The 22,444-nt window shown below is 49.4% G+C and overlaps 7 protein-coding genes across 7 annotated transcripts; 4 read left to right on the forward strand and 3 right to left on the reverse strand.

The window, feature by feature from the left end:
• Positions 1–1,014: 1,014 nt before the first annotated feature.
• On the forward strand, positions 1,015–1,481 carry BDP81DRAFT_439551 (uncharacterized protein). The gene is made up of 2 exons (XM_060591413.1): positions 1,015–1,378; positions 1,464–1,481. Exon 1 carries the CDS (start codon positions 1,026–1,028, stop codon positions 1,317–1,319), a length of 294 nt encoding a protein of 97 aa, XP_060439426.1. The 5' UTR covers positions 1,015–1,025; the 3' UTR covers positions 1,320–1,378; positions 1,464–1,481.
• Positions 1,482–1,949: 468 nt separating this feature from the next.
• On the reverse strand, positions 1,950–2,555 carry BDP81DRAFT_475699 (uncharacterized protein). The gene has a single exon (XM_060594746.1). The coding sequence runs from the start codon at positions 2,405–2,407 to the stop codon at positions 2,072–2,074; it is 336 nt and encodes a 111-aa protein (XP_060439427.1). The 5' UTR covers positions 2,408–2,555; the 3' UTR covers positions 1,950–2,071.
• Positions 2,556–4,424: 1,869 nt separating this feature from the next.
• BDP81DRAFT_503786 (uncharacterized protein) lies at positions 4,425–5,675 on the forward strand. Its single transcript, XM_060595604.1, has 2 exons — positions 4,425–4,831; positions 4,898–5,675. The coding sequence occupies exons 1-2, from the start codon at positions 4,437–4,439 to the stop codon at positions 5,448–5,450; spliced, it is 948 nt and encodes a 315-aa protein (XP_060439428.1). The 5' UTR covers positions 4,425–4,436; the 3' UTR covers positions 5,451–5,675.
• A 224-nt stretch (positions 5,676–5,899) lies between these two features.
• Positions 5,900–6,296, reverse strand: BDP81DRAFT_399442 (uncharacterized protein; the record flags this gene model as incomplete). Its single annotated transcript, XM_060588576.1, has 2 exons — positions 5,900–6,112; positions 6,174–6,296. 2 exons carry the CDS (start codon positions 6,294–6,296, stop codon positions 5,900–5,902), a joined length of 336 nt encoding a protein of 111 aa, XP_060439429.1.
• A 1,212-nt stretch (positions 6,297–7,508) lies between these two features.
• BDP81DRAFT_465358 (inner membrane transporter yfaV) lies at positions 7,509–9,439 on the reverse strand (the record flags this gene model as incomplete). Its single annotated transcript, XM_060594272.1, has 9 exons — positions 7,509–7,665; positions 7,734–7,805; positions 7,864–8,175; positions 8,256–8,472; positions 8,516–8,569; positions 8,625–8,731; positions 8,781–8,983; positions 9,063–9,186; positions 9,330–9,439. The coding sequence occupies 9 exons, from the start codon at positions 9,437–9,439 to the stop codon at positions 7,509–7,511; spliced, it is 1,356 nt and encodes a 451-aa protein (XP_060439430.1).
• Positions 9,440–10,944: 1,505 nt separating this feature from the next.
• On the forward strand, positions 10,945–11,622 carry BDP81DRAFT_332067 (uncharacterized protein; the record flags this gene model as incomplete). The annotated part of the gene is made up of 2 exons (XM_060585562.1): positions 10,945–11,090; positions 11,145–11,622. Coding segments are annotated over 2 exons (624 nt in total), but the record flags the coding sequence as incomplete, so codon positions are not given.
• Positions 11,623–15,998: 4,376 nt separating this feature from the next.
• On the forward strand, positions 15,999–16,631 carry BDP81DRAFT_454543 (uncharacterized protein; the record flags this gene model as incomplete). The annotated part of the gene is made up of 1 exon (XM_060592961.1): positions 15,999–16,631. One exon carries the CDS (start codon positions 15,999–16,001, stop codon positions 16,629–16,631), a length of 633 nt encoding a protein of 210 aa, XP_060439432.1.
• Between the last annotated feature and the right edge of the window lie 5,813 nt (positions 16,632–22,444).

Consider the following 22,444-nt stretch of genomic DNA (forward strand, 5'->3'; position numbering starts at 1 on the left):
CTTCCTTCAAATTCTGGTGAGATGGTGCGATGCGTCTGATATCTGGAAAGTTCTGCGGAGAACGAATGTCTGTCGTGATCCCGCTCACTGAAGACGGCCGACTTGCTCAGAGTAGTTGAGAAAAAAGACGTTCCTTCAGCTGTGGTCGACCAACATTTGGTGACTGGAGGCAGAGCAATAGATTTAGCCTTGATAGCTCAAAGAACACTGGCTGAAGATGGCAGTAAGGCAGGTAGGAAGTTATGATTGTGATTTTAAATGGAAGGGGCGTGGACACAGGCGTTGACCTGCGTTACCTTCTCGTGAACGAGGACTGCCTTCGACAAAATAAGAAGCCAGCTCCCTGCTTTCCCGGTAGATATTAGCTCGTGGGATGTCCCGAGGAGGAGGAAGCAGCAGATGGCATTTTCTGCCATAAACAGGAAGAAGCCTTGCATTACTTCCCCTTCTACATTCTCACAGACAAATCATACTGACCTCAGCTCCCATCTCCACCACTTCTTCCCGACCACAATCAACACCACGAACACACCATCTTTTCTTTCTTGGACCAACACTACTTCAAATATTGTATACAAACACCACCACAAGACATCGTCAAGCAGAGGACCTCGTTGCATCCGATCAATTCTCCATCCGCTGAGTACCTGCTTCTGCACCAATTCGTTCGTCCCACTCAGGCCTGGGCACACCACGACATCTTCATCATGTCTATTCACAGTCGTTCACCCCCTCCTCCATACGAACTCCACGACATGGATCCAGAAAACCCGGGCACACGTGCAGTATCAGGCGCACCTGTAGCACGTGGCGCAGTCGCGACAGCAGAGGAAATGAGCGTCAAGCAACACAAGATGCTTACTTACGTCCTCGGCTCTGCCTGGTTTCTTACGTCGCTTATACTATTCACGTGCGACATCGTTTTGATCCACTACAACTTTACCAGCAACAACACCGACAGCACCGAGTTCCTTTTCGTTGGAACATTCGGCGCTTTTCTCGGCGGATGCATCACCGCATTCACAATGTATAACCTACTTGGACAGCGCAACGGAACCTTCAACAAGCATAGCCTCTCGTGCCCATCCCGGGTAAATTTCTTCATAACCAGCGGTATCAACTTCGCTGTGGTCGTGGTTTGCCTCTGTAGCTTTAGACGCCACGCTCAAAGGAATGACTCTTGGCTGGCCGCCTCGCATTGCTTTACATTGGCGGCTTCCATAATCTCGGTTTGTCCTCTGTATCGAATTCTCTTTAAAAGTCATGCCGGCCAATGCAAATGCATGAATGATGCGCAGCCTCCTGTTGTTGCGGAATGATTGCGGTCAGGCGGACCGTAGATCATCAGGCGTGGGAAGTCGTTAACTTGACGAGTGGTGTAAGTCCAATCCCCACACGCACAGATATGCCCCTCTTCAACGCCATCATCATGATTTCGAGAGGGCTTACGAATTTAGAACCAGGTCATGACAATATTACACTTCATTCCGTCTGTGGAGTATTGTAAATCAAAGCGCAAAACGATGGAAAAGAACAATGAGTTATGGCAGCGGGTGACTTCCAGGGCAATGGACTTGAGAGTATTATACACGAACAGCGATAACATGGATTATGATTTCCAAGAATAAGATGTAAAATACAGCGTTCGGCGCCTAACCAGCAAGCCAAAACGTCAGGGTTGGTCTACTAAGGACCGAGGAAGCTCAGCCACTTTAGACTGGAGTCGTACTTGCTGGAATTCTTGGAGCCTCATGTACAGAACATCGTGCTTTCAGTGATAGGATTATTCGCAAATCAAATGTGAACATTCCTGGTACGACCAGCGATTGAACGAACATCATCTCGATGGTTCTTTTTCAACAGCTAGTGTCATCTTGTTTCATCGTTTCGTTGTGAACTGAGCTTCTACTCAAAGTAGGAACAGGTACTTTTGATATATCTTTTACACAGTTATTCTGCATCTTCCAAGGTACAAAATAAGTCGGGAGTTCAAAGACACCTCTCCGTCTTTTCAAAACCTTCAGCATGATTGATCTATTGTCCAACAAGTTACCTCGAACAAGAGCAAGGCTCAAATACAAGGTCCGTTCAGAAGACCACTGGGCGTTACGCAGAAGAGAGTACACTCCCCGACCTCGATTTGGCGCTGCTCGGGACCGGTCCACTGCTGGCAATCATACCACTCGGACCAGTCCTTCTTGCTGGTCCAGGCGCCGGGACCGGCGCCTTTGCGGACGCAGTTCCGGCCGTCGACGTTTATGATTTGGTTCAGGATGACGTCTTGGCGGTGCTTGTTGTATTGGTCTTTTGTGCAGGTGTTGCCTGCGAAAGAGGAGCAGCAAATGTTGATGGCTTGGGAGGTTCCTGCGGCGGCGAGGAGGAGGAGGGGGGTTATGGAGGGGAGCATTTTGATGGTTGTTGTGGGGATGATGTGTGGGATGATGTGTGGGATGCTGGTGCTTGTGACTCGTTAGGACGAAAGTCTTTGACAGTAAGGATCGTGTAGGTGTAGAGAAGTATTAGTCCAAGCCGTTCTTCCTAACCGACCAGTCTTGAAGGCTTTATATCCACAGATCTCGGTCTTTGCAATTCGCTACTCGCGTTCCGAGCGACATGGTCTGATTGTAACAGCTGTGTAAGCTTTTCTAGAAGGATTCAGGCGGGAACTTAGGTTCCATCGATCAATTTAAGAGGCTTTATAGAGATTTCCGTGTGATTTCCGGCTCAGCCTTGTTAAGGTCTGAACGGCATAGAGAGATAATCTAGGTAAGGAACAGAAAGGATAATTAATTACATATCGAGGGAGCGCAGGCCAGGGACCAATAGGAGTTCCTTACTAGGAAAGCTTAACTTAGGATACGGCGAATAAGTTTTGTCTATAAAAAGTCTATACTTTCCTATTATCTAAATTGAGTCTATGTCCCTTGACTTACCTAGGTACTTAAGTACTTAGTAGAAAGTACGTCGACTTATTTCCTGAACTATGTAAATCAGGCAAGACGCGGGGGCGATTTTTCAGGGGCTCAATTTCGGGCTGGCGAGGTGGATGGCAAGGTGAACACCAACAAGTTGATGCAGGACATGAATATTTTCGGCTGACCTAAGCTCTCAAATCGCTAGAGTTTACGATGAAAGTGTTACAGTTGCAAGACTTGGCTGTTCGACGAGCTATCGAAAGCCACTGATCTATTCCATTCCTAAAGCTTTGTGCCGTCGTGGGTGCGTCATCAAAACTGTTCGTGATAGGCCAAAATAGACCATACTTAGTTTACAATACCAGGAGAGAATATATGCCCTAGATGATTGCGAATTCGGCTGGTCTCGAAAGGGAGTCAGTCAGAATAATGTGTGCTCTCATCTCCATTACCCCTTTGGGACGTCTTCAGAAAGCGGGGAATGACACTATTGCAAGGCGGTCGCTTGAGGCATGCCGATCTCCGGAGCAGCAACCGCGGCCAACACTATTGCGGGGAAAGCGCGATAAGGTGCCCCGATCTTTCTCAATTGATAGGTTGCAAGTGGGAGTGAAGAAGTTGGGGGCTTTGGGCTTCAACATTGAGAGACGAACTCCCCGCACTTCGACCTAGATGCTTCTGATTCTGGTAACAACAGAGCGATATATCCGAGATGAGGGAGCGGCTTGATGCTTGAGAGCATTCATGGCTCGAAAAAAACGTCAATACGTACCCAAAGTCAAAGGTGTGTACCCCGCCACCTTTGTGCTAAGTTCCGAGAATCAGTGGCGGGCTAATAAATGATGGGCAGGCTGTTACGAGTGTTCCCAACGTCGAATCGACTGCGATGGCACACGCCCGAGTTGCGCAAAGTGCATTAACCGTGGGATCATTTGCAACGGCTTCCCTCTAGCGATTTGAGAGCTTAGGTCAGCCGAAAATATTCATGTCCTGCATCAACTTGTTGGTGTTCACCTTGCCATCCACCTCGCCAGCCCGAAATTGAGCCCCTGAAAAATCGCCCCCGCGTCTTGCCTGATTTACATAGTTCAGGAAATAAGTCGACGTACTTTCTACTAAGTACTTAAGTACCTAGGTAAGTCAAGGGACATAGACTCAATTTAGATAATAGGAAAGTATAGACTTTTTATAGACAAAACTTATTCGCCGTATCCTAAGTTAAGCTTTCCTAGTAAGGAACTCCTATTGGTCCCTGGCCTGCGCTCCCTCGATATGTAATTAATTATCCTTTCTGTTCCTTACCTAGATTATCTCTCTATGCCGTTCAGACCTTAACAAGGCTGAGCCGGAAATCACACGGAAGTCTCTATAAAGCCTCTTAAATTGATCGATGGAACCTAAGTTCCCGCCTGAATTAAGCTTTAAGAATTAATGCCAATGTTGTTTTCCTCGATTTCGGTTCGCAAGTTGTTGAACGTACACTAATAGTACCATTCAGTTTCAGACGCCATTGCACCAGAGATGGTTGTAGTTGATGACATCTACAACGGCTGGCGACATTTGATCCTACCGGTTGCTTGGTCAAACGAAATGGTAATGGACGCTGTCCTCGCCGTGTCAGCATTCCATCTCTCTGGTAGAGTCATCTTGCTGCCGCATCTCAATCCAGACAGGCTCTATGCTTTGGCAATCGGTCAACTCTTGCATCGGAAGGACCTAACAGATTGGGGCGACGAGACCCAGCAACTTGTGGTTCTTGCCATTGTTGTCCTTCTGGTTTCAGTCATGGTCAACGGCATGCCGGATTTCCCTATTGTCTTCCAGATGTTGGAAGCATCTATCAAAGCTATTGGAGGTGAAGAGGCCCTAGCTGACGCAGGAGAGATGGGAGGTTTCCTCTTGAGACAGATTCGCAAGTAAGTAATCCCCTTTGTTCCGTTCTGCTGAGTGTTTGAAAACTGCTTCTTACCCAGACTCACTAGGATGCGCGCCTACGCTGCACCCTTGGTCAGCCAAGATGCCGGGATGAAGGCGTTATCATACCACGCTCAGGAGAGTTTCGACTGTCTCTACTACTACTACAGCTTACATCCCGATCACTGCCCTACGTTTGACCTCATCACCGACATTCGCCAGCAGGCCTTTAACATGTACCTCCGCAGAGCGTTGACTAACGATAATGACAACACCCTATCACCCTCATCTGTCGATGCCATCAAGACCTTTCAACGGAGCTTGGAGGCATTCCCAGAAGGCGCACTAGGCGAGCACATACTTATCTGGCCTACGTTCATTGCTGCGCTTGAGTGCCATACCTCCGAGCAGCGCCTATTCTTTGAAAAGTTCCTACTCAGGCAGTATCACCGCAATAATTTCTTGAATATCCCCAAAGCTTTGGGGTTTCTGAGAGGAATCCGGTCGCAGGATACACACCGGCTAACTTGGCCTGCACTTATCCCGAAACTTCGGGGTTTTGTCATGCAGAATGTAGCCGTAATTACTACATGTACCAGTCTATATGCCTATCTGTCTTGAAAACCAGAAGATTCGGTACATATCCACATGTCAAACACTCACGAAATCTACCAATTGCTGGTACCACTTCGTGGACATTTCAATCCGCTTGATCGCGGCCCCACCTGCAGGCGATGAACCCATCTCGAGTCATGTTGAATGGCTGTGCCGCTTCGTATCTGCAACCGGTCCCAACAACACAAGAAACAAGGCTCAGAACTATACTGTATTCTTCTTACTTGGGCACCCCCGGGGCTCGGTTGCTGCAGGTCACAGGTGAGTCGCCTTAGATGAAGTGTGGTCCCTTGGCGCGCTGTTTTTAAAGCTTAAGTGAGGACGTTCAGTAGCTCTGTTGGATTCGACCAAGGGATTACTCGTGACCCTCGAACCAACCTCCATCACCAAAGAATATCCTTTCACAGACCACCTTCGGTTTCTTCTCATCGTCTCCTAGGCTTCTAGTTCGCCGCTCACGTGCTTAGTGCTGGGATAAATGCATCCAGCTTTTCCAGCAAGTCCTCGTGGCCTTTGAATAGTTCCTCCAGCTTTACGCGAGCCTCAGCCTGTTTCTCGGCCCTGACAGCTTGCCACTCTTCTTGTGATTCCACGGGCGTCACATTTGTCTCGTTCAATACGTTCAGAAAAGTCGAATATTTTGCCGGCTCGCTAGCCTCGAACCGGCCCTGGCAGGTAAGAGCAGTTAGTATTGAGCCGTTTGCCGGCGGATAAAGGAGCATAACTCACTCCAACTTCTTGGACAAAGCTAAGCGACTGTTTGAACCCAGCTTGGTCTAGAGCAGAGGGCGGGGCATCGTCGGATTGTCTTGGAACAATTTGGAAGTTGGCCTTCGGATCCTGGGAATCCATGCTCAATCTTTCCCTCTTCGAAGAGGGGATGCTGCATGCACCAAAAGTGAACTATGAGAGCGGGGGAGAATTACTGGTCTCCGAAGCACAATATGGAGAGAGGGTAGCTCTGTTAAATACATGTTCAATTGTCAGCTCAACGGACAATGACTGGATACATTGAGATGCATCTCATGTTACACTTTTGCGGCTGGGCTAGGCAGAGAGGAGTCATTACCCTAATTTGGTATTACGCCCAACAGGGATTGTGCTTGAGCTCAGGTTATTCTAATGATTTTGGGTACGATAGCGTGGATAGCTTGGTCTTGTTGGTCGGAAGCCGAGAAGATCTCGGTGATCGGCTTGAAACATGTTGCAGCCTAGGCTGTGCCGCTGTTGACTTACAGACTGCCCAGGCCCGAAAATTGTAATAAGACGACCTTGCAAAGCGCTTTTTGGTGGCCTATGTCTGGCTACATTGTATGCGTATCGATCAACGAATAAGTACACGTTTAATTCCATCACCCTTCAGCTATAGCTCTGGGGGAATATATGTTTGATTCGGACTCAACCCCATATAGGGTTTCTGGGCCATGAACTCTCTGTTTCAAGCCAGCTGGTTCAAAGTCTTGCCCAAGTCGAGCGTTGAAGGGCCTTAACAACCTGGTTGGCTCCTTGTTCCCCCGAGCATAACGCACCTTCCATGTAGCCTTTCCACTCAGTCGAGTACTCCGTGCCGACGAAATGGAGATTGCCGACTGGTTTACCATAGACATCGGCGTACTCAGTAAAGTGGCCAATCTTAGTGATAGTGCAAGCGCACCCTTGCTGAACTGCTCGTGCTTCCATATCTGATCGAAAACCTCGAGATCGGGGCAAAGGTTCGGCCAGGCGATTCCACATCCTTGCGAAACCCAACAGACAAGCACACACCAGAGGAACCCGAGAGGGTATTGTATCATATGGTAAAAACAGTAAAGGAAGAGGAATAATCGAGCGCTGAGGTGCAAATTCAGCTCGCAGGCGCTTCTTTGATGGTATCAGGTACTCCGAACATTATTCATCTTCAGGTTCAAAAGAAAGAGAAAAGTAAAAGGAGTTTGAGTCCACTTCCCATATCTGCATTCTTCTTTTCTTGCCAGCTTGAAGGTCTCTATACGAACCCAAACCAGCTTTGCCTACCAGCTCCTTGAATCTTTTTTTGCGATAGGTCGCTTTCAATCTAGTACCTACTTACGTCACATAGATCCGCGGCGCTTCACCATCACGGGGCTTGTGCTTCCCTTGAGCCACCCGTTTGTTGTGAACTGTGTAGATTACAACCTGGAGAATCGCAAATGCTATTCCCGCTGATACCATGATTGTCTGTGTCCTCAGTCCCGTTTGGTAACTACATACTTAGGTTAGCGATGAACAAGAAAACAGCCTACCACCTCGTAGTGTTTTTGAGCTACTCACAATGGGGCATCATTCCCACGATAATACTGCGTACCCACCATCAATCCACTGATAGAGAGCATCACCCACATCCTATTCAACGTCAGCACATCCGAAAGCAACTCTTGTTCTAGACTGAAACACAACCTACGCGATACTGATGCTTCTTTCACCTGGCTCCTTACAGTTGAGTTGCACCCATGAGTTGTTGACAGGGTGATAGCCAACCGCGAAGCTGTTTACAGCTGTCCAGAGCCCGCAGCGGGACCACTTGCCGACATGAGGGTGTGCCGTACGCGCAACGATTAAGACAATTAGATAACAAAACTGAGCCCCAATCACTGAGAATCCACGCTTGTTGGTCCTGTCGCTGATGTAGGCGAAAATGAAGACGACAACTAGAGCGAGTGATGCACCCACCGCGGCAAGGGCATTGGCTTGGATGCGGTTGAAGCCGAGATTCCTGATACAATCATGAAAGTTATGGACTGTTCAAGACCATGATCTTCCAGATCCCATCAAAACGATTTTTCCGAAACTTACATAATGATGGTAGGTGTGTAAGTGGTCAGAGGGCTCCAGGTAGAGAAGACAGCAAAGCTGCTCAGAAAATGTGGCCATCGCTTCCAGTGCAGAACAGTCTTCAATACGAGCTTTGGAGGAATTCTCATTCCTTGCGCACCTCCTCGCTTCTCTTTGTCATCTATCTCTAGGCGCCTTTGTATGATACTCTTCTCTGAGCCTTTAAATCGGACGAGGCCTGGGCTCAACTGACAACAGCGGGTCTGGCGTGTCTGGGGAACCGGGCAAGAGGAACAGGAGCGAAAGTCCCACGAAGATAGTGAATATGCCCTCGACTTGTTCAGAGTTAGTATGCCATCAATAAAACGGGGGTAGGAGTTGTTGAAGTACTCAGGAAAAGCCACTGCCATCCACGGAGACCACGCTCGCCTTCCAGCTTCAGGATACCCGATGCTAATATGGGACTTAAGGCGTTCCCACTGAACATCCCGAAGAAGCTGCGAAGGGTTAGAAAAAGTAAAACACAGCCAATCAGTCGGTACCAACAAAATTGCTATGCGCTTGGCTAGTTCCTTCTTCATGTACCAGGTAGAAAGAGTATAGCAAGCCCCTGGAATGTAGCCTGCCTCCGCAAGGCCAAGCATCATACGGGAAGCCAAGAAACCTTTGCGATCGACCAGAAATACTTGCATAGTCGCGACGAAGCCGAACAGAATAACCTGGCTGGAAATGTATTTGCGCGGTCCAATCTCATCGTCCATCGGTCAGCACCATTGGCCTTCGAAGGGGTACAGTGATTCTGCATGCACAAGCGGAGACCACACTCACCTTTTGCAAGAGCATGTTCGAGGGAATTTCCAGGATGACAATTCCAAGAAACATGAGCTGATTTCCGAGATTGATGGTGTCCTGATTTACCCCGATATCTTTCGCAAAGCCGCCAGTGAGGGCACTTGCGAGATTCATGCGGTCAAGTTGAAAGACGAGCAGACCCAAGTACAATAGTTAAAGCACTGAGCTATCGATTCTACCAGATAGAATGTCAGCGAGTCCGTTACCTGCCTGATTGACCTTTCCTGCCATGTATCGACTTACTTCCGACGAGCTCGTGCCTCCTCATACTGCGTCCAGTGTTGCTCGGTGACTGCTGTCACCTGCCCTGGCAAGTCGATAGACTGTAGGCTTTCCTGCTTCGACTCACTCATATCGTTGTGTGCTCAAAGTGAGGAGATGACTGAGATCTGGAACTGATATTTTTTCCCCGGCGAAAGGGTTCTGGTCGTGTTTTCAAATGCAGATCGTTTTCATCGTACCTCTCATTCCGGCATTTGGGACTCAGAGACTACCTTTCACGCCATCTTTAGCTTCACGAAACCCCGGGCATATTGATAGTTCGTGTGAGAATGCTACTCCAACATATCCTTGCATTTAGAGGGCCAGCTCGGTGCCACAGTCATGGTAACATCACGCAATCGCCCCCAAACCGCAGATCGAGGGCATGCCATGCCGGCAAAGTCAGTTCGATCCGGTTAGACATTCTGATTGATAGCTAGATGTTCTTGAAGCTTCCCCACTTTTGGTCTGTAGTTTAGTGGCTATCACTGCCATCCTGCCGAGCACGCAATCTTTCACCATCGCGCCAAGACAAACCCCGAGCTATCTTACTCACTGCCTTCGGGCTTTGAAGCTCTAGGTGGTGGAAGATAGATAGCGGGAATGTACATTTCGACCTGAGATGAGACTTTTCAGAAGGCTCATTGAATTTGCAAAGTACTGTTTAGCTGAAACCGCCTCTTCGTCCTTGGTTTATTTGTTTGCTTGTTTGCTTCATTGTTTGATTGCTCAACGCTGATTCCATTCGCAAGGGTAAAAAGCGCCTATGTCAACCCTCGAAAACTGCCCACCGTTACATACGTAAAGTGCAGAAATAGGAGAAAAGCAATGTGAGTTGCCCTGGAGAACCATGCCCCGTTGTATAGCTACCTAATCTTGGCAGAAGTACAGAGAAGGGGCGGTGACCGACGGCGTAGGGATTCTATGCCTTCGATCTAGTCCAAGTTTGGGTAGCGACGTATAGCCACGGCTATATACAGCTATGCTCGTTACAGAACCTAACAGCAAGCCCTACAACCTAGTCTTACGAGATTTTGCCCCTTGTGGTTGCCCTTGTGGCGGTATTACCTATTACGATATACTCCGGACGGTTACTGGAACGTTGTATAAACCAGAAGCCTGCGGGCTCTGGGTCGAAGGATAGGAGATACTGGCGGAATTGCGTTCTAGGGACGACCATAGCACTGTCTCGGGCAAGCCAGCGGCACCCAGAGACAGGTTAAACACATAGTTGCCTTTGGGCACGATTTGGAGGACGAGCTGGACTGTATCTAGTGATAGCTATAGGCCTACGGCCCTCCACGCCATATACCCTTCGGGAGGTCTGCCGCAAGGGCGGCTGCGCCCTTGCCGCTACGGCGTTAAAATACAACAACAACAACAACAACAACAACAACAACAACAGATCTAGTCCAAGTTTGACGAGCTCGATCCCGATGAGCAGGTCTGTGTGGGGCATCACTTCATGGCAAATCCCTCCGGCGACCGGCTCACCACTCAGTCCTCACTCATAAAACGGCGAGAAAGCATCATTCGAGTGTCTTCGTGGACAAACTTCTCGCCAACTATCCAACCCCGCCGTTGTAAGTTTGTAAAGATGGCGGAAGGAGCGAAGTCCGCCAAGCGTGTTGCAGTCATCGGCCTTGGCCCTGCCGGCGCCATCACGATCGATGCTCTTGCTAAAGAGCAGGCGTTTGACATCATCCGGGTTTTTGAGCGTCGTGAGGCTCCGGGAGGATGTTGGTGAGCTAAGAGTCCATCTCACTGAGCCATTGTCCGTACTCACAATATCCACAGGCTCGGTGAAGAGAAGCCACCGCCAATAATTCAACCAAACGAGCTCGATCTCCTCTCCTCCCGAACGGCAGACCCTCAATTGCCAGCGATTCCCTCCAATCTTCCCGCTCAACTGCCAAAGTCGCCCTCGCCGCGGTATTCTGAATCTACTGTCTACCCTTATCTCGAGACGAACGTAGACTTCGTCCCTATGCAGTACACTCAGGAACCGTTTCCAACTCAGCAGTCCGAACACCCCAGATCAATCCACGGAGAGGACACGCCCTTTCGACACTGGTCATTGGTACAGGACTACGTCCGCTCTCTGGTCGATCGAAGGGGCTACGGCGATTTTATCAGCTACAACACTACTGTTGAACGAGCCGAAAAGGTGCCCGCAGCAAGCGGTCTCAGTGAAGAGTGGAAGCTCACACTACGCAAAGACGGCGAGAACACTGATTACTGGTGGGAGGAAAGATTCGATGCTGTGATAGTTGCATCTGGGCATTACAGTGTGCCCTACATCCCTTCCATTGACGGTCTGTCTGAATTTGCTAGAGATCGTCCCGGGAGCGTAACTCACAGCAAGCATTTCCGAGGTCGGGCCGCATTCAAGGGCAAGAAGGTCGTGGTGGTCGGCGCCTCTGTCTCTGCAGGAGACATCGCTTTCGATCTGACCTCAGTGGCTCAAGCACCTGTTCATGCCGTGGTGAAGGGACATACCTTCAACGGTTACTTTGGTGATGAGGCTTTCAACCACCCCTTGATCCACAAGGTTGCTTCCATCTCCCATATCGAACCGGCCTCTCGGACCGTTCATTTCATAGACGGATCGTCCGTTCCCAATGTGGACGACATAATCTTCGGCACTGAATACAGCTGGACACTCCCTTTCTTCACGCCTCCATCGTCCGGCTCCTCGATCGAAGTCAAGAACACTTCGGTTCCAACCCCTCGTAACAACCGCATCCCAAATCTGTACCTCCATACAATCTACACCAACTTCCCCCTCGCCTAATTTTTCTTGGCATCTACTGTTAGTGCAATAGGTGGGCCACCACCAATATCCTTAACAGTTGAAAACCCTCCACCTCTCTCCTCCGGCGGGCTCTGGACTGTTGCCAGCCTCCTCGGCCGGTCCTGACCGAGGCTCTGGACCCCCTCCGGAGTCGTCTCTAACCTCAAGGGCTAAACGCCGCCGCGGTACCGAGGCCCAGCCACCCCGGCCCAGCCTCGTGGGAAGCCAGCCTGACGCCCTTACGACAACCCCCTTAACGGCTAAGGGGCCCTCGACTATGACTGGGACAGCTACTGGAGCTGTCCTTACAGCTCTTAATAAAGAGGCTAAGCACTATAAAGCCCGAAAGGACGACTTTATAGCTATTGCTCAGTCTATGGACAACGTGATCTCTTGCTTTAAGGGGCCTAGGAAGCAGATCGCAAAAGAAGCTATAACCTATGTAATCTAAGCCTTAAAGAGGATTATAGGTAACGAGACTACGGCTCCGACTCCGAGCTGGAAATGGACTGACGTAGCAGCCTCGGCTTCAACTACAGCCATGGCCGTAGCCGTAGCCCCGACCCGTACCCGAATCCTACCCCGGCCCGAAGTCCAGATACAGAGTCTAACGGAGGCCCGGGCCCAGGCTCTATCCTAACCGAAGGAGGACCTCCGCGTCTTTGCCCGTATCCCAGAAGAGGGCCTAGCGGCTATTAGGAAGCACGCCCCCTTTACCTTACGCCGGACAGTCTGCCAGGCCCTTAGGCTCTAGCTGGTAGATATCCCATATATCTACTATATTATAACTGGCTACTCATTAAGACCCCTGAATAAGCAGGTCCAGCAAGCCCTCCTTGTAAATAAACAGAAACTAGCAGAGTATCTTAGAGCCTATAAAGTTAAGACCCCTACTAAGTAGTTTACCTACGTCGTCCTACGTTACGTTACTAAGATATAGACTCTTAATGGCGACGCCCTTGACCTAGCTATTCTAGTAGAAGATAAGGTCCTTACCCAAACAGGACGTAAGCCTACCCGGGCCCAGTAATCCCGGCTAGGTATAAACCCTATTACAAACGAAGTCTCCTGGGTCATCTCCTTCTCTATAGAAGTACCACCCTTCAGACTATTTAACCAAAGTAGCAGGTCTTAGCTTATTTAAAAAAAGAAGACCCTAATTAGACATGACCCTAGATACCAGGGATATTATTCGAACCGATACTATAACCGACAGCCGCTCTATAGCAACTATAGCAGGCCCTCGGGATCCCACGAGACTGGGCCCTGCATAGCTAGACCGAAGTGCGCCAACTGCTCCGGCCCCTTCCAAGCTAACCACAAGGACTGTCCAGCAAGGCCCCTAGTGGTTAATAGCTCCCCTACCCTCCCAGGCCGGAAGGAACTCTCCCAGCTCCGCAAGGCTGGACTGAAGGCCTATAAGGCCCTCTATCAGAACAGCCAGGCTGGCACCCAAGCCAATAGCACCCAGCAACCTAACGGCAGCCCAACAAGCTATCAGCCCGGCTCAAAGCGCCCACGCGCCCCTACTCCCACCCAGGACTCGATTGTTATAGCGGACGCTAGTGATGCTGCTAGCTGTAGCAGTATGGACGAGGACGAGAATGAGGCGGAAGCAGAAGTCTCTAACGACGACCCTGCCCTACCCCCCCTACCCACCCAGCCTAACCCGGCTAGCTCAGGCAGCAGGGCCCAGCGGGTGGCTCAGAAGCCGGATTACAACGTTATTAATACATACACCCACCTCGACCTCGACTCAGAACAGTAGGCTCAGACCGGCTACCCCACGGATGCTACGGGTAACGCAGTACAACGTAGGGAAGCAAAGCCCGGCTCATACAACTCTCCTAGAGCTCTACTAGGCGGATCGGATTAACGTAGTACTAGTCCAGGAACCTTAGATAGGCTATGCCGATAAGATACATATTGATACACACCCAGGCTTTAACTCTTATATCCTAGTTAATTTTTAAAATAATAGAGATACAAGACCTAGGGTTATGACTTATACATATAAGGGTCTAAGGCTACAAATATAGTGACAAAGACCTACTCAAACAAGAAATACCCTATAAGTAAGGGTTAGTAACTTTATGTCGTAGGGTATATATGGCGTTAATTGCTGCCCGTAATTAACGGCGTCGTTTTTGCGACACTTTACTATTATCAATATATATAGGCCGCTAGGCGAGCCTATTAACCAGATAACTAGTCTCCTCTTAGGTTATCAACTACTAAAGAGAGTATTTATTATAGGAGACCTTAATACCCGCCACCGATCCTAGGAGACCGGGTCTCCTAGCTAGAATCGGGGAAATAATATTATAGAGTAGGCTAAAGGCTACGATCTTTCGTTTATTAGGGAGGTTAGGGCTCCTACTCATACTCATAGGTATACCCTCGACCTAACATTCTCAAATATCCCCTTTACTAAGGCCTATATCAGCCTATACCTACACCTAGGGGCTAACTATCAAGCTATCATAACGATTATCCTTATAAGTAAGGCCCAGGAACAGAGACGCCAGGCTGGCCACCTCTTAGTCCCAGAGTCAGCTCTACCTGGACTCACCGACCTAGTATAGATAGGCGCCGCAGCTCTACCTACCCTAAGGGACTTACCTAAACTAGCAGAGCTAGACACCCTAGCTGCCTAATTAGTTAGCCTCTTCTACATAGCTATTTAAGCTGTAGGAAAGAGACGGACGAAGCAGGGTAGGGGAGCCCCCTGGTGGATAGAAGAGTACGTAGAAGCCCACAGAGCTGCCTGTAACGCCAGGCGCCAACAGGCCTAGGAACCTAGGCTAGTTATACCTCCCCCTATCCGAGAGGAGCAAAAGGCCTTCCTAACTATGGTTAGAAAGGTAAAGTGCGCCTACTAGACTGCTAAGATTGAAGAGGCTAAGTCAGACTAAGACCTATATAAGATAGTAGGCTGGCGGAAGGCTGGCTTAGCTGTTAAAAGCCCGCCTCTTATAGTAGAAGGTCAGATAATCGACAATAGCTACGATAAAGCCCAGGCCCTACGAAAGGCCTTACTAGAGAGATTTAACGCTACAGACGACTTACCTGGGGACCCTTTTACAATCCCAGTAGTTATACGGCGTCTAATGCCCTGGCAGGATATGGTTAGTATAGAATAAGTACGCTATGCTACTCTAATAAAGACTATAACCCCTAGGATTAACGGGATTACTATAAAATTACTACAGCAGACCTAGGAATTAGTAGCTAGGCCTATATAGCAGCTCTTCTAGGCCTATATTTAAGTAGGCTATTTTTAAACCGTTCTGTAAAGTAGAAGTTATTATGATCTAGATGTTACGGCCAGCTAGTCGTAGTGAGGTTTGTTTGCAGAAGTTGAGGCTGCGGAACTGGTAACAGTATTCCTAGTCGGGGATAGCTTCAGGGAAGCTATGTCTGTAAGTCGTAAGGTAAGGGAAGGCTGCGGTGATCAATCGTAGTCTTATCAAAGAGGTTCTCAGGGAAGATAGCTGAAAGCGATCATAAGATCTAATACGAAGTTGATTACTAAAGAGCTATAGAAAGTCCATCCTAAAGTCCGGCTCGAGTCCATCCTATATACAAGTCCTAGTCCTGAACATATCCCTTGTCAATGATCAGTCCCTCTGATCGGGGGGCCTAATGCGGGGCCTAGGACCCTTTCCGGGCCCTCGCCAGGGTTTTCTCATATCCACACCCTCCGACCAAGAAAAAGTGGATATGCGGCGAGTACACGTCGTCAACCTAGTACTGGGGCAGGAATGGTCTTGTACAAATCAGAACATGTACGAGGGGCCTGTTTCGGCAGGCCGCCCTCTCCAGACATATCCGGCCTTAAGCCGCAAAATTCAAGAATGGAACTGGGGCACCAGCGGGAACCAGGGACAGATAGAACGCATAGTAGCCATAAGGCACGATTTGGAGGACGATTTGAACTGTATCTAGCAATAGTTATAGGGCGACGGCTCTCCACGCCATATACCCTTCGGGAGGTCGGCCGCAAGGGCGGCAGCGCCTTTGCCGCCACGGCGTTAAATACAACAACAACAACAACTACAATCTACACCCCGGATCCCACAATTTTGTTTGTTGGTGCCGTCAACGCAGGTCTTACGTTCAAGATCTTCGAATACCAGGCTGTCCTCGCTGCCCAACTACTCGCAGGCCGTGTCCCATCCTCTCGCCTCCCATCGACGGAAGCCCAGCTCGCTTGGGAAGTAGACCGCATTGCAAAGCGTGGCGACGGCCCGAAATTTGCGCTCGTATTTCCAGACTTTAAAGAATACTTTGAGGAGTTGAGAAGAATTGCTGGTCCACCCACGGAAGACGGCAAGGGCCGAGAGCTGCCACCTTTCAACAAGTCCTGGTTCGAAAGGTTTATGCAGGGTCACGAGCGTCGAAAGAATATGTGGAGGAGATTGAATGCACAGGCGATGGCGACTTTAGAATCAAGAGATCCAGAAGGCAGTTTACGGCCAAAGTTGTGACGGCATCGAAGCTTTCAGACCCTTGAATGAGGCATCACAGTTTGTCATATGTACAGGAAGTCGAGATATCAGGCCACGTCTTGGACAGGTATGGGACAATTCGCAGACCTTGCGATCAACGTTAGGGTCAAGGCTGTGGTCAAGAGGCCTGGAAAATGTACAGCTGGATGATAATCTAGAGATGGCATCGATCATCTGTTCTTTTACATAAGGAAACGCGAGGTACACGGCTACGGGTCCGGACGACTGCGAAGTCCTTGATACCATACTAGCGCTACTCAAGTGACGCAGCCATTCCCGGGAGAGGGATGTTCCCCAAACTGGGGATTTGGTCGAGCAAGAGGTGTCTGAATGGTAGAGATACTAGCTGAATTACACATATGTACATCAACACACCAGGATACACACTCTAGGACATACCGGATTCTGAGCAACAAAGAGCCATGCCTACCTACTTCCAAAATAGACTCAAGCCTTGTCCAGCCAGGCTTCTCAACGAAGCTGATCAAATCCAAGACGCGCCACGATCTGATTCAGCGACTCCAATAATCATCATTACTAAATCGATATGACTCGAAACGCAGCTACTGTGACTCCACTGGATTTGAACGAGACTGGACCTTGTTTTTAGAGAGCATCAATGGTTCTGTGAAGCTTGAGGAAGGTTATCTTTTGAAACTGATTTCATTGATAGTCTTGCCAAATTCTTAAATACAAATCCGCAGACCGTTGAAATCAGTCTGACCTCAAGATAGGCATGGAGCAGATGGTACATGTAGCATCCAGCATATCACTCTATCCAAATTTCCGAGGCTGGACAATGTGGATTAAACGAGTCTGTAATCAATGAGCTCTACCTTTAAGATAGTCATGGACTTGACTTGTGATCTTCTTCATACTTAGTCTTCCACAGAGTAGAAACACAAAGCCGGTGGTGGATATCATTTCCTCTCAAAACTTGTGTTCCAGCAAGCAAAGTAGGCTGGACCTCCTAAATCATCGCCGCGTGAACAACATGCGTATCAAGCCAAGGCAGCGACATCTTGATCTCTTCCTGATATTCTAGAGAATAGGAAAATGTGCGCCTTGAGCATTCCTTGATAGGTTGTTACGACGTTAGTGTTGGATCTCTGAGCAGTCGGCAGAAAAGGTGGATCTGGAAGGCGGTATGGGCACTTACAAACGACCCCTTACATACCACTTCTGAGAGGCCGTGGGCTCTGCCCACAACCTCCTCCTTCCACCTCAAGACGCAGCAATAATAGACCATTATTGACACTTCGTTCCAACCGTACGGTTGCCCTGCTGACGTGTATACCAACAGTTAGGCTTAATACTTCACACCGCAGACGATTTCCTGATTGAGAAACCAACTGCTGTAGATGTTTACCTAGGTTCAACATCATGAGGCCACCTCTGGAGCGCTTGTCAATTAATCGACTTCACCAAACAATCTACTTTAGTTTGGCGATTGATCACCCGCCGTTTGAAATGCAATATGGATGTCTTGGCTAGTTGCCTAGCAATCAACTCAAAGAGTCTCATTTCCACGATTCATGGAAACTGTTGGTATCACAGGCGTGATACATTTCCTCATGAGGGTGTATCTTCGGCAACAATCACGTCGATGTCCGTGATAATTGCTGTTGTTGTTGTTACTTCCTATTTACATTTTGGGCAGGGGTCGGTCGAAGTAGGTGGTGACGGCCTGGGTGGTTGCCCCACCTTAACAGGCCGTGGTGACTAAGCCAGTTGTCCCACTTCGCCCAGGGCAGGCGCCAGCCAGCCCACGATACCTGCCCATTGCTCCTTATCAGCCTTGCTGTTCCGACAGAAACATATGCTTGAAATTTGTCATTAAACCTTGAAACTGCGAACTACGCTATTTGAATGATACCAAGACCTGAAGGTTATATCAATGGCAAACATCCTGTCGCAACTTTGATCTTTTTCGGCGAATTGCACTGTGTTGACCATAATTATGTATCTTGTTAGACGCAGACATGCGTCAAACGGCGAAGAAGATTGAAAGCGACTTTAGTAGTGCTATTATACTTCTTCTAAGCGCTTATCAACATTTTCCAAATAACTTGGCGACTGCGATTCTCCCATCCCTTAATAAGATCGTCAACGGGCCGAATGGAGCAATGATCATATCATCATATGACATGAACTCAGCAACTGGATTGATGTAATGGAACTTGTGGAGAGGCTATATGCAAGCGTGGTGAAATGACAGAATCCATGCATGCTCCTATGCGAGTCATGGACATAACCCATTCGGAATGGTCTGACCATCACGAAACAGGCCAGACTGTCATTTCCACCTGGTCCTAGCTCTGCAAGACTTATTAGGATAGCATTAGGTCCACAAGCCTGTGGTGATTCCATCCACTCTTTAGTACGAATAGACGCTCTTTTCTGCTCACTCATATATGCATATTCCGCTGGCCACCCTGACTAACCGTCATGAAACATCCATTAACAGTTTGCCTAAGGCTGAGTCCGATCCTTCAACGTCACATTGCCAGCAACTTAATTGCGCTGTTATCGTTCACAGTTCTTGAAACCAGCTGTCACCCCGAAACTCTCCGAACATTGGTCGCCGCCATCCTAACTACCGAGGATTTCTCACTGTTAACACCGTCTCTAAGTTACTATTACATCATGGTGTCATGCATGATTCCAAACCCCGATACTATTTCAAGAGATTCATGATACGTTTATAAGGTTTACAGGACAGGTAATATACCCTCCAAAACGCGAATGACAACCGTAACAAAACGTCCACTTGTTCCAAACGCCCGCCAGATTATTTTCTGTCGCACACGGCAACGGACGATCATTTGAACATGTTCACCGTCTCACAAACTCTGTAGTCGCATAAACAGAAACCCTTTTGAGAAGTCCCAGAGTGGACATGTCGCCGAACTGGTTGTCACGGGCGAGGTCTGAAACGCGAGCCTGCTGAGCAGTCCCCTCGCTACAGCAGCCCGGCGCGGGGTGGAGATTTCTTCCCTCAACTCAACGGACAGGAGCCGCCTTCGTCTTCGGATGATCAAGTTGCCATGTGGTCTCCCTACCATGTGTGTCATCCGCGGGCAAGCGACGGTTAGAAAAGCCAGGCCTTTTTCTTCCTCCGTCTGATGTTCGGCAAATAGCGAGAAAAATCGCCTTTAGGTTTCTGTAGAGGCTTGGCTCCTAGACCAGGCGATGCCGAGAAGTAAAGCTGCGGCAGCACTGTCTTGTCCCCCGTACAGTGATAACTCATCTTAAGCAATTATGCAGCAATACCATTGTCGCCCACGTTCCGATCGGTTCGCCGAACGTTGCACCGCATACCTGTGCGTCTACTTAAGAGCAGAGATGAGGTCCATATGCGGGATATCAACGGCATTCGACAAGGCATGACAGCAAATATTGCTTCATTCTAGAGCAGCCCAGCATCGCACAATCACGAGTGATGATGTTACAGCAATTCATGATCGTGTGCAGCGGTAGCTGATAAGACCCTGAGATGCCGACTAGGACGTATCGGCCAAGACAAGCAAAATCCCTCCCATGTAGTCGAGAGTTTGAGGGAATGTTCCTGGATGATCTCAATATTCAACTGTGGCCCGGTGGGCGTCACAGTGGGGGGTTCGTGTCCTGGCCTGCAGCAATCAACACTCTAACCGCGTCAATCCGGTCTCGACGCCGAAGCACGTTTCTCACCTTCTTTCAATTGAATCCCCTCGTTCCAGGCTATCTCTTGCTCATCCATCTGCCAGGTCTCTCGAAGTTCCATCTATCTACACCCCCAGCCGCCTTCTGGAGGCACGCATCACGAACCCTGACAGCCACGATGCCGGTTCTTCACACGAAGAAATTATTGACCAGGACCCAGACAGGGCCCCATCAGGGGACGAGGGTGTTATTCTGAGTCCTGGCCTATTTTGGAGTGAGGGTCAATGCGGGAAGGATGCAAGAAAAACGGCAGGCCATCCATCCCTCCACCGCTTCTGCTTCTCGATGGACCGAAACCGCGCGCCGCGCCCTCGTTGCCCGCATTGACAGCTGGAGCTTGGATGGGTTTGCAGAAATGGAACCCCCGCGCGTCCACTTCAGCTGCTTGTGATGATGCCAGGTGCTGCCCGCCGCCCCGCATTGTCAAGCGAATGTCAGGGAACGAGGCGGGAAAGAGGGGAAAGCTCGTTGCATTTCTTACTCCAAGGTGCCCTTCGCTTACAGTTTGACACCTGGTCAATATGAGACTAACAATTATTGAAAGGCCCGTCTCTGATGTGATGGAATGACGCTGTGATCCTCAGTCCGCATTCAGATTTCGAGTCCAGGTCTGAAGAGAGGGGCAGGCAGGGCGCAAGCCGAGGGTCGTCTTCGTCGTCGGGAAGTGCGACAAGTCAAGTTGAATCTTGTGATCCTTGAGCGCACGGACACGGTGCAGATGGAGCCAGTCTGTCAGAGGCGGAGGAGAATAGCAAGATGTCCACTGTGCTGCGTGGGTTCGTGAAACGCGTCTGGTGGGATGAATGTGATATCGGACGCGGGCAACCGGGGGAGTTCCAAACGCAAGGAAGAAGAAATGAAGCTTCAATCAGATATGATCAACATGGCCATCACGTTTCAATGCGTTTGTTTGTATTCCATCTCGATTGCGTACGTCGACTGGGTTGCGCCGTTGTTCTTTTGTCTTGGAAGATCGGGAAGATGGGCGGCGCAACCGGCGAGTGGGAGAAGCCGGAGCCTGCTCCGGACCCCAGCGCCACATCCGTTCCGGCACACCGAGTCCATTCCGAATACCACCAAGAGCCTCCGGTGGGCTAACGGCTGGTTTTCGGGGCGTCCTGTTTGTAGCATCTCAAAACAGCAATGTTCTCGAAGAGGGGAAATTCAAAAAGTCAACTCAACTTTTCGCTTGACTTTTCCCCGAGAGTTCAGATGCACACAGACCTACGTCTCTTCTAAGTTCTCGGTCTGGTTGGTATCGTGTAATTTAGTTCACCTTTTGAATCCATCACTTTCCTTTTCTCCACGTTTTCTAGACGCTCGCGAAACAACAGGTACCGCAGCACTCACCGTTGACTACCGGCGTGTTCCGGAGTGTAACCACGCATCCCGTCCTACTTTTCTCTAGACTAGACGTAAGATACTAGAACCGCACTGTGATTATCCTAGGTTGAGATGTGATGTGCCCAGTTACGCATGAACGACTTCCCAGGAACCCACGCATCGGACAAAAAAGAAGGAAGAAAACATGGATTCCGCGGGGATAGCCCTTTCCTCGCAAGTTTCTCTAGCCAGCGTTGGCGTGAAGGAGCTTTGATCTCGTCCAGCGATCTCAACAGCATGTCCTCATCGCTCTTTACAGGGAGAGCCCCAAGAACGATTGTCAGCGGTCCCCCCTGCCCAGGGCACCTCGATATCTGCATCGCCCTCCCCACCACTGCATATGCAACTCTATCACGCCCGCGCAACACCCTACATGTCCCCATGTTCCCAGCAGCTTCACAGTCCTTCATTCCGGATTCTCGATTCCCTTGCTCTTGGACCCAGCTCCAATTCCACAATTGCCAAGCATCGCGATGACGAATTCCATAGGGATACGTTCAAACGGGCGTAATGCTCCACATCCAAGCTCTTAGGGTTTGTTGACAACCGGTAACCGGACTGATCATCTGGGCCGTCTCCATGGCAGTGAAGAAGGGAGAAGACTGAGCGCACACTGGAGAACGCCCACCCAAGCTTCCCAAGGAACCCGTTATCAAGACCCGTCCGAGTGTGCCGAAGTTTTCGCTGATTTCACGCATACGACG

This window comes from Colletotrichum phormii (assembly GCF_030913505.1).
Source record: "Colletotrichum phormii strain CBS 102054 chromosome Unknown BDP81scaffold_29, whole genome shotgun sequence".
Taxonomy (NCBI): Eukaryota; Fungi; Ascomycota; class Sordariomycetes; order Glomerellales; family Glomerellaceae; genus Colletotrichum; species Colletotrichum phormii.

Excerpts from the sequence above, each read along its gene's own strand:
- BDP81DRAFT_475699 (XM_060594746.1), bottom strand. The coding sequence starts at position 2,407 with ATGCTCCCCTCCATAACCCCCCTCCTCCTCCTCGCCGCCGCAGGAACC.
- BDP81DRAFT_503786 (XM_060595604.1), top strand. The coding sequence starts at position 4,437 with ATGGTTGTAGTTGATGACATCTACAACGGCTGGCGACATTTGATCCTA. Across the intron at positions 4,832-4,897 it reads CTCTTGAGACAGATTCGCAA|GATGCGCGCCTACGCTGCAC; the intron begins GTAAGTAATCCC and ends CAGACTCACTAG.
- BDP81DRAFT_439551 (XM_060591413.1), top strand. The coding sequence starts at position 1,026 with ATGTATAACCTACTTGGACAGCGCAACGGAACCTTCAACAAGCATAGC.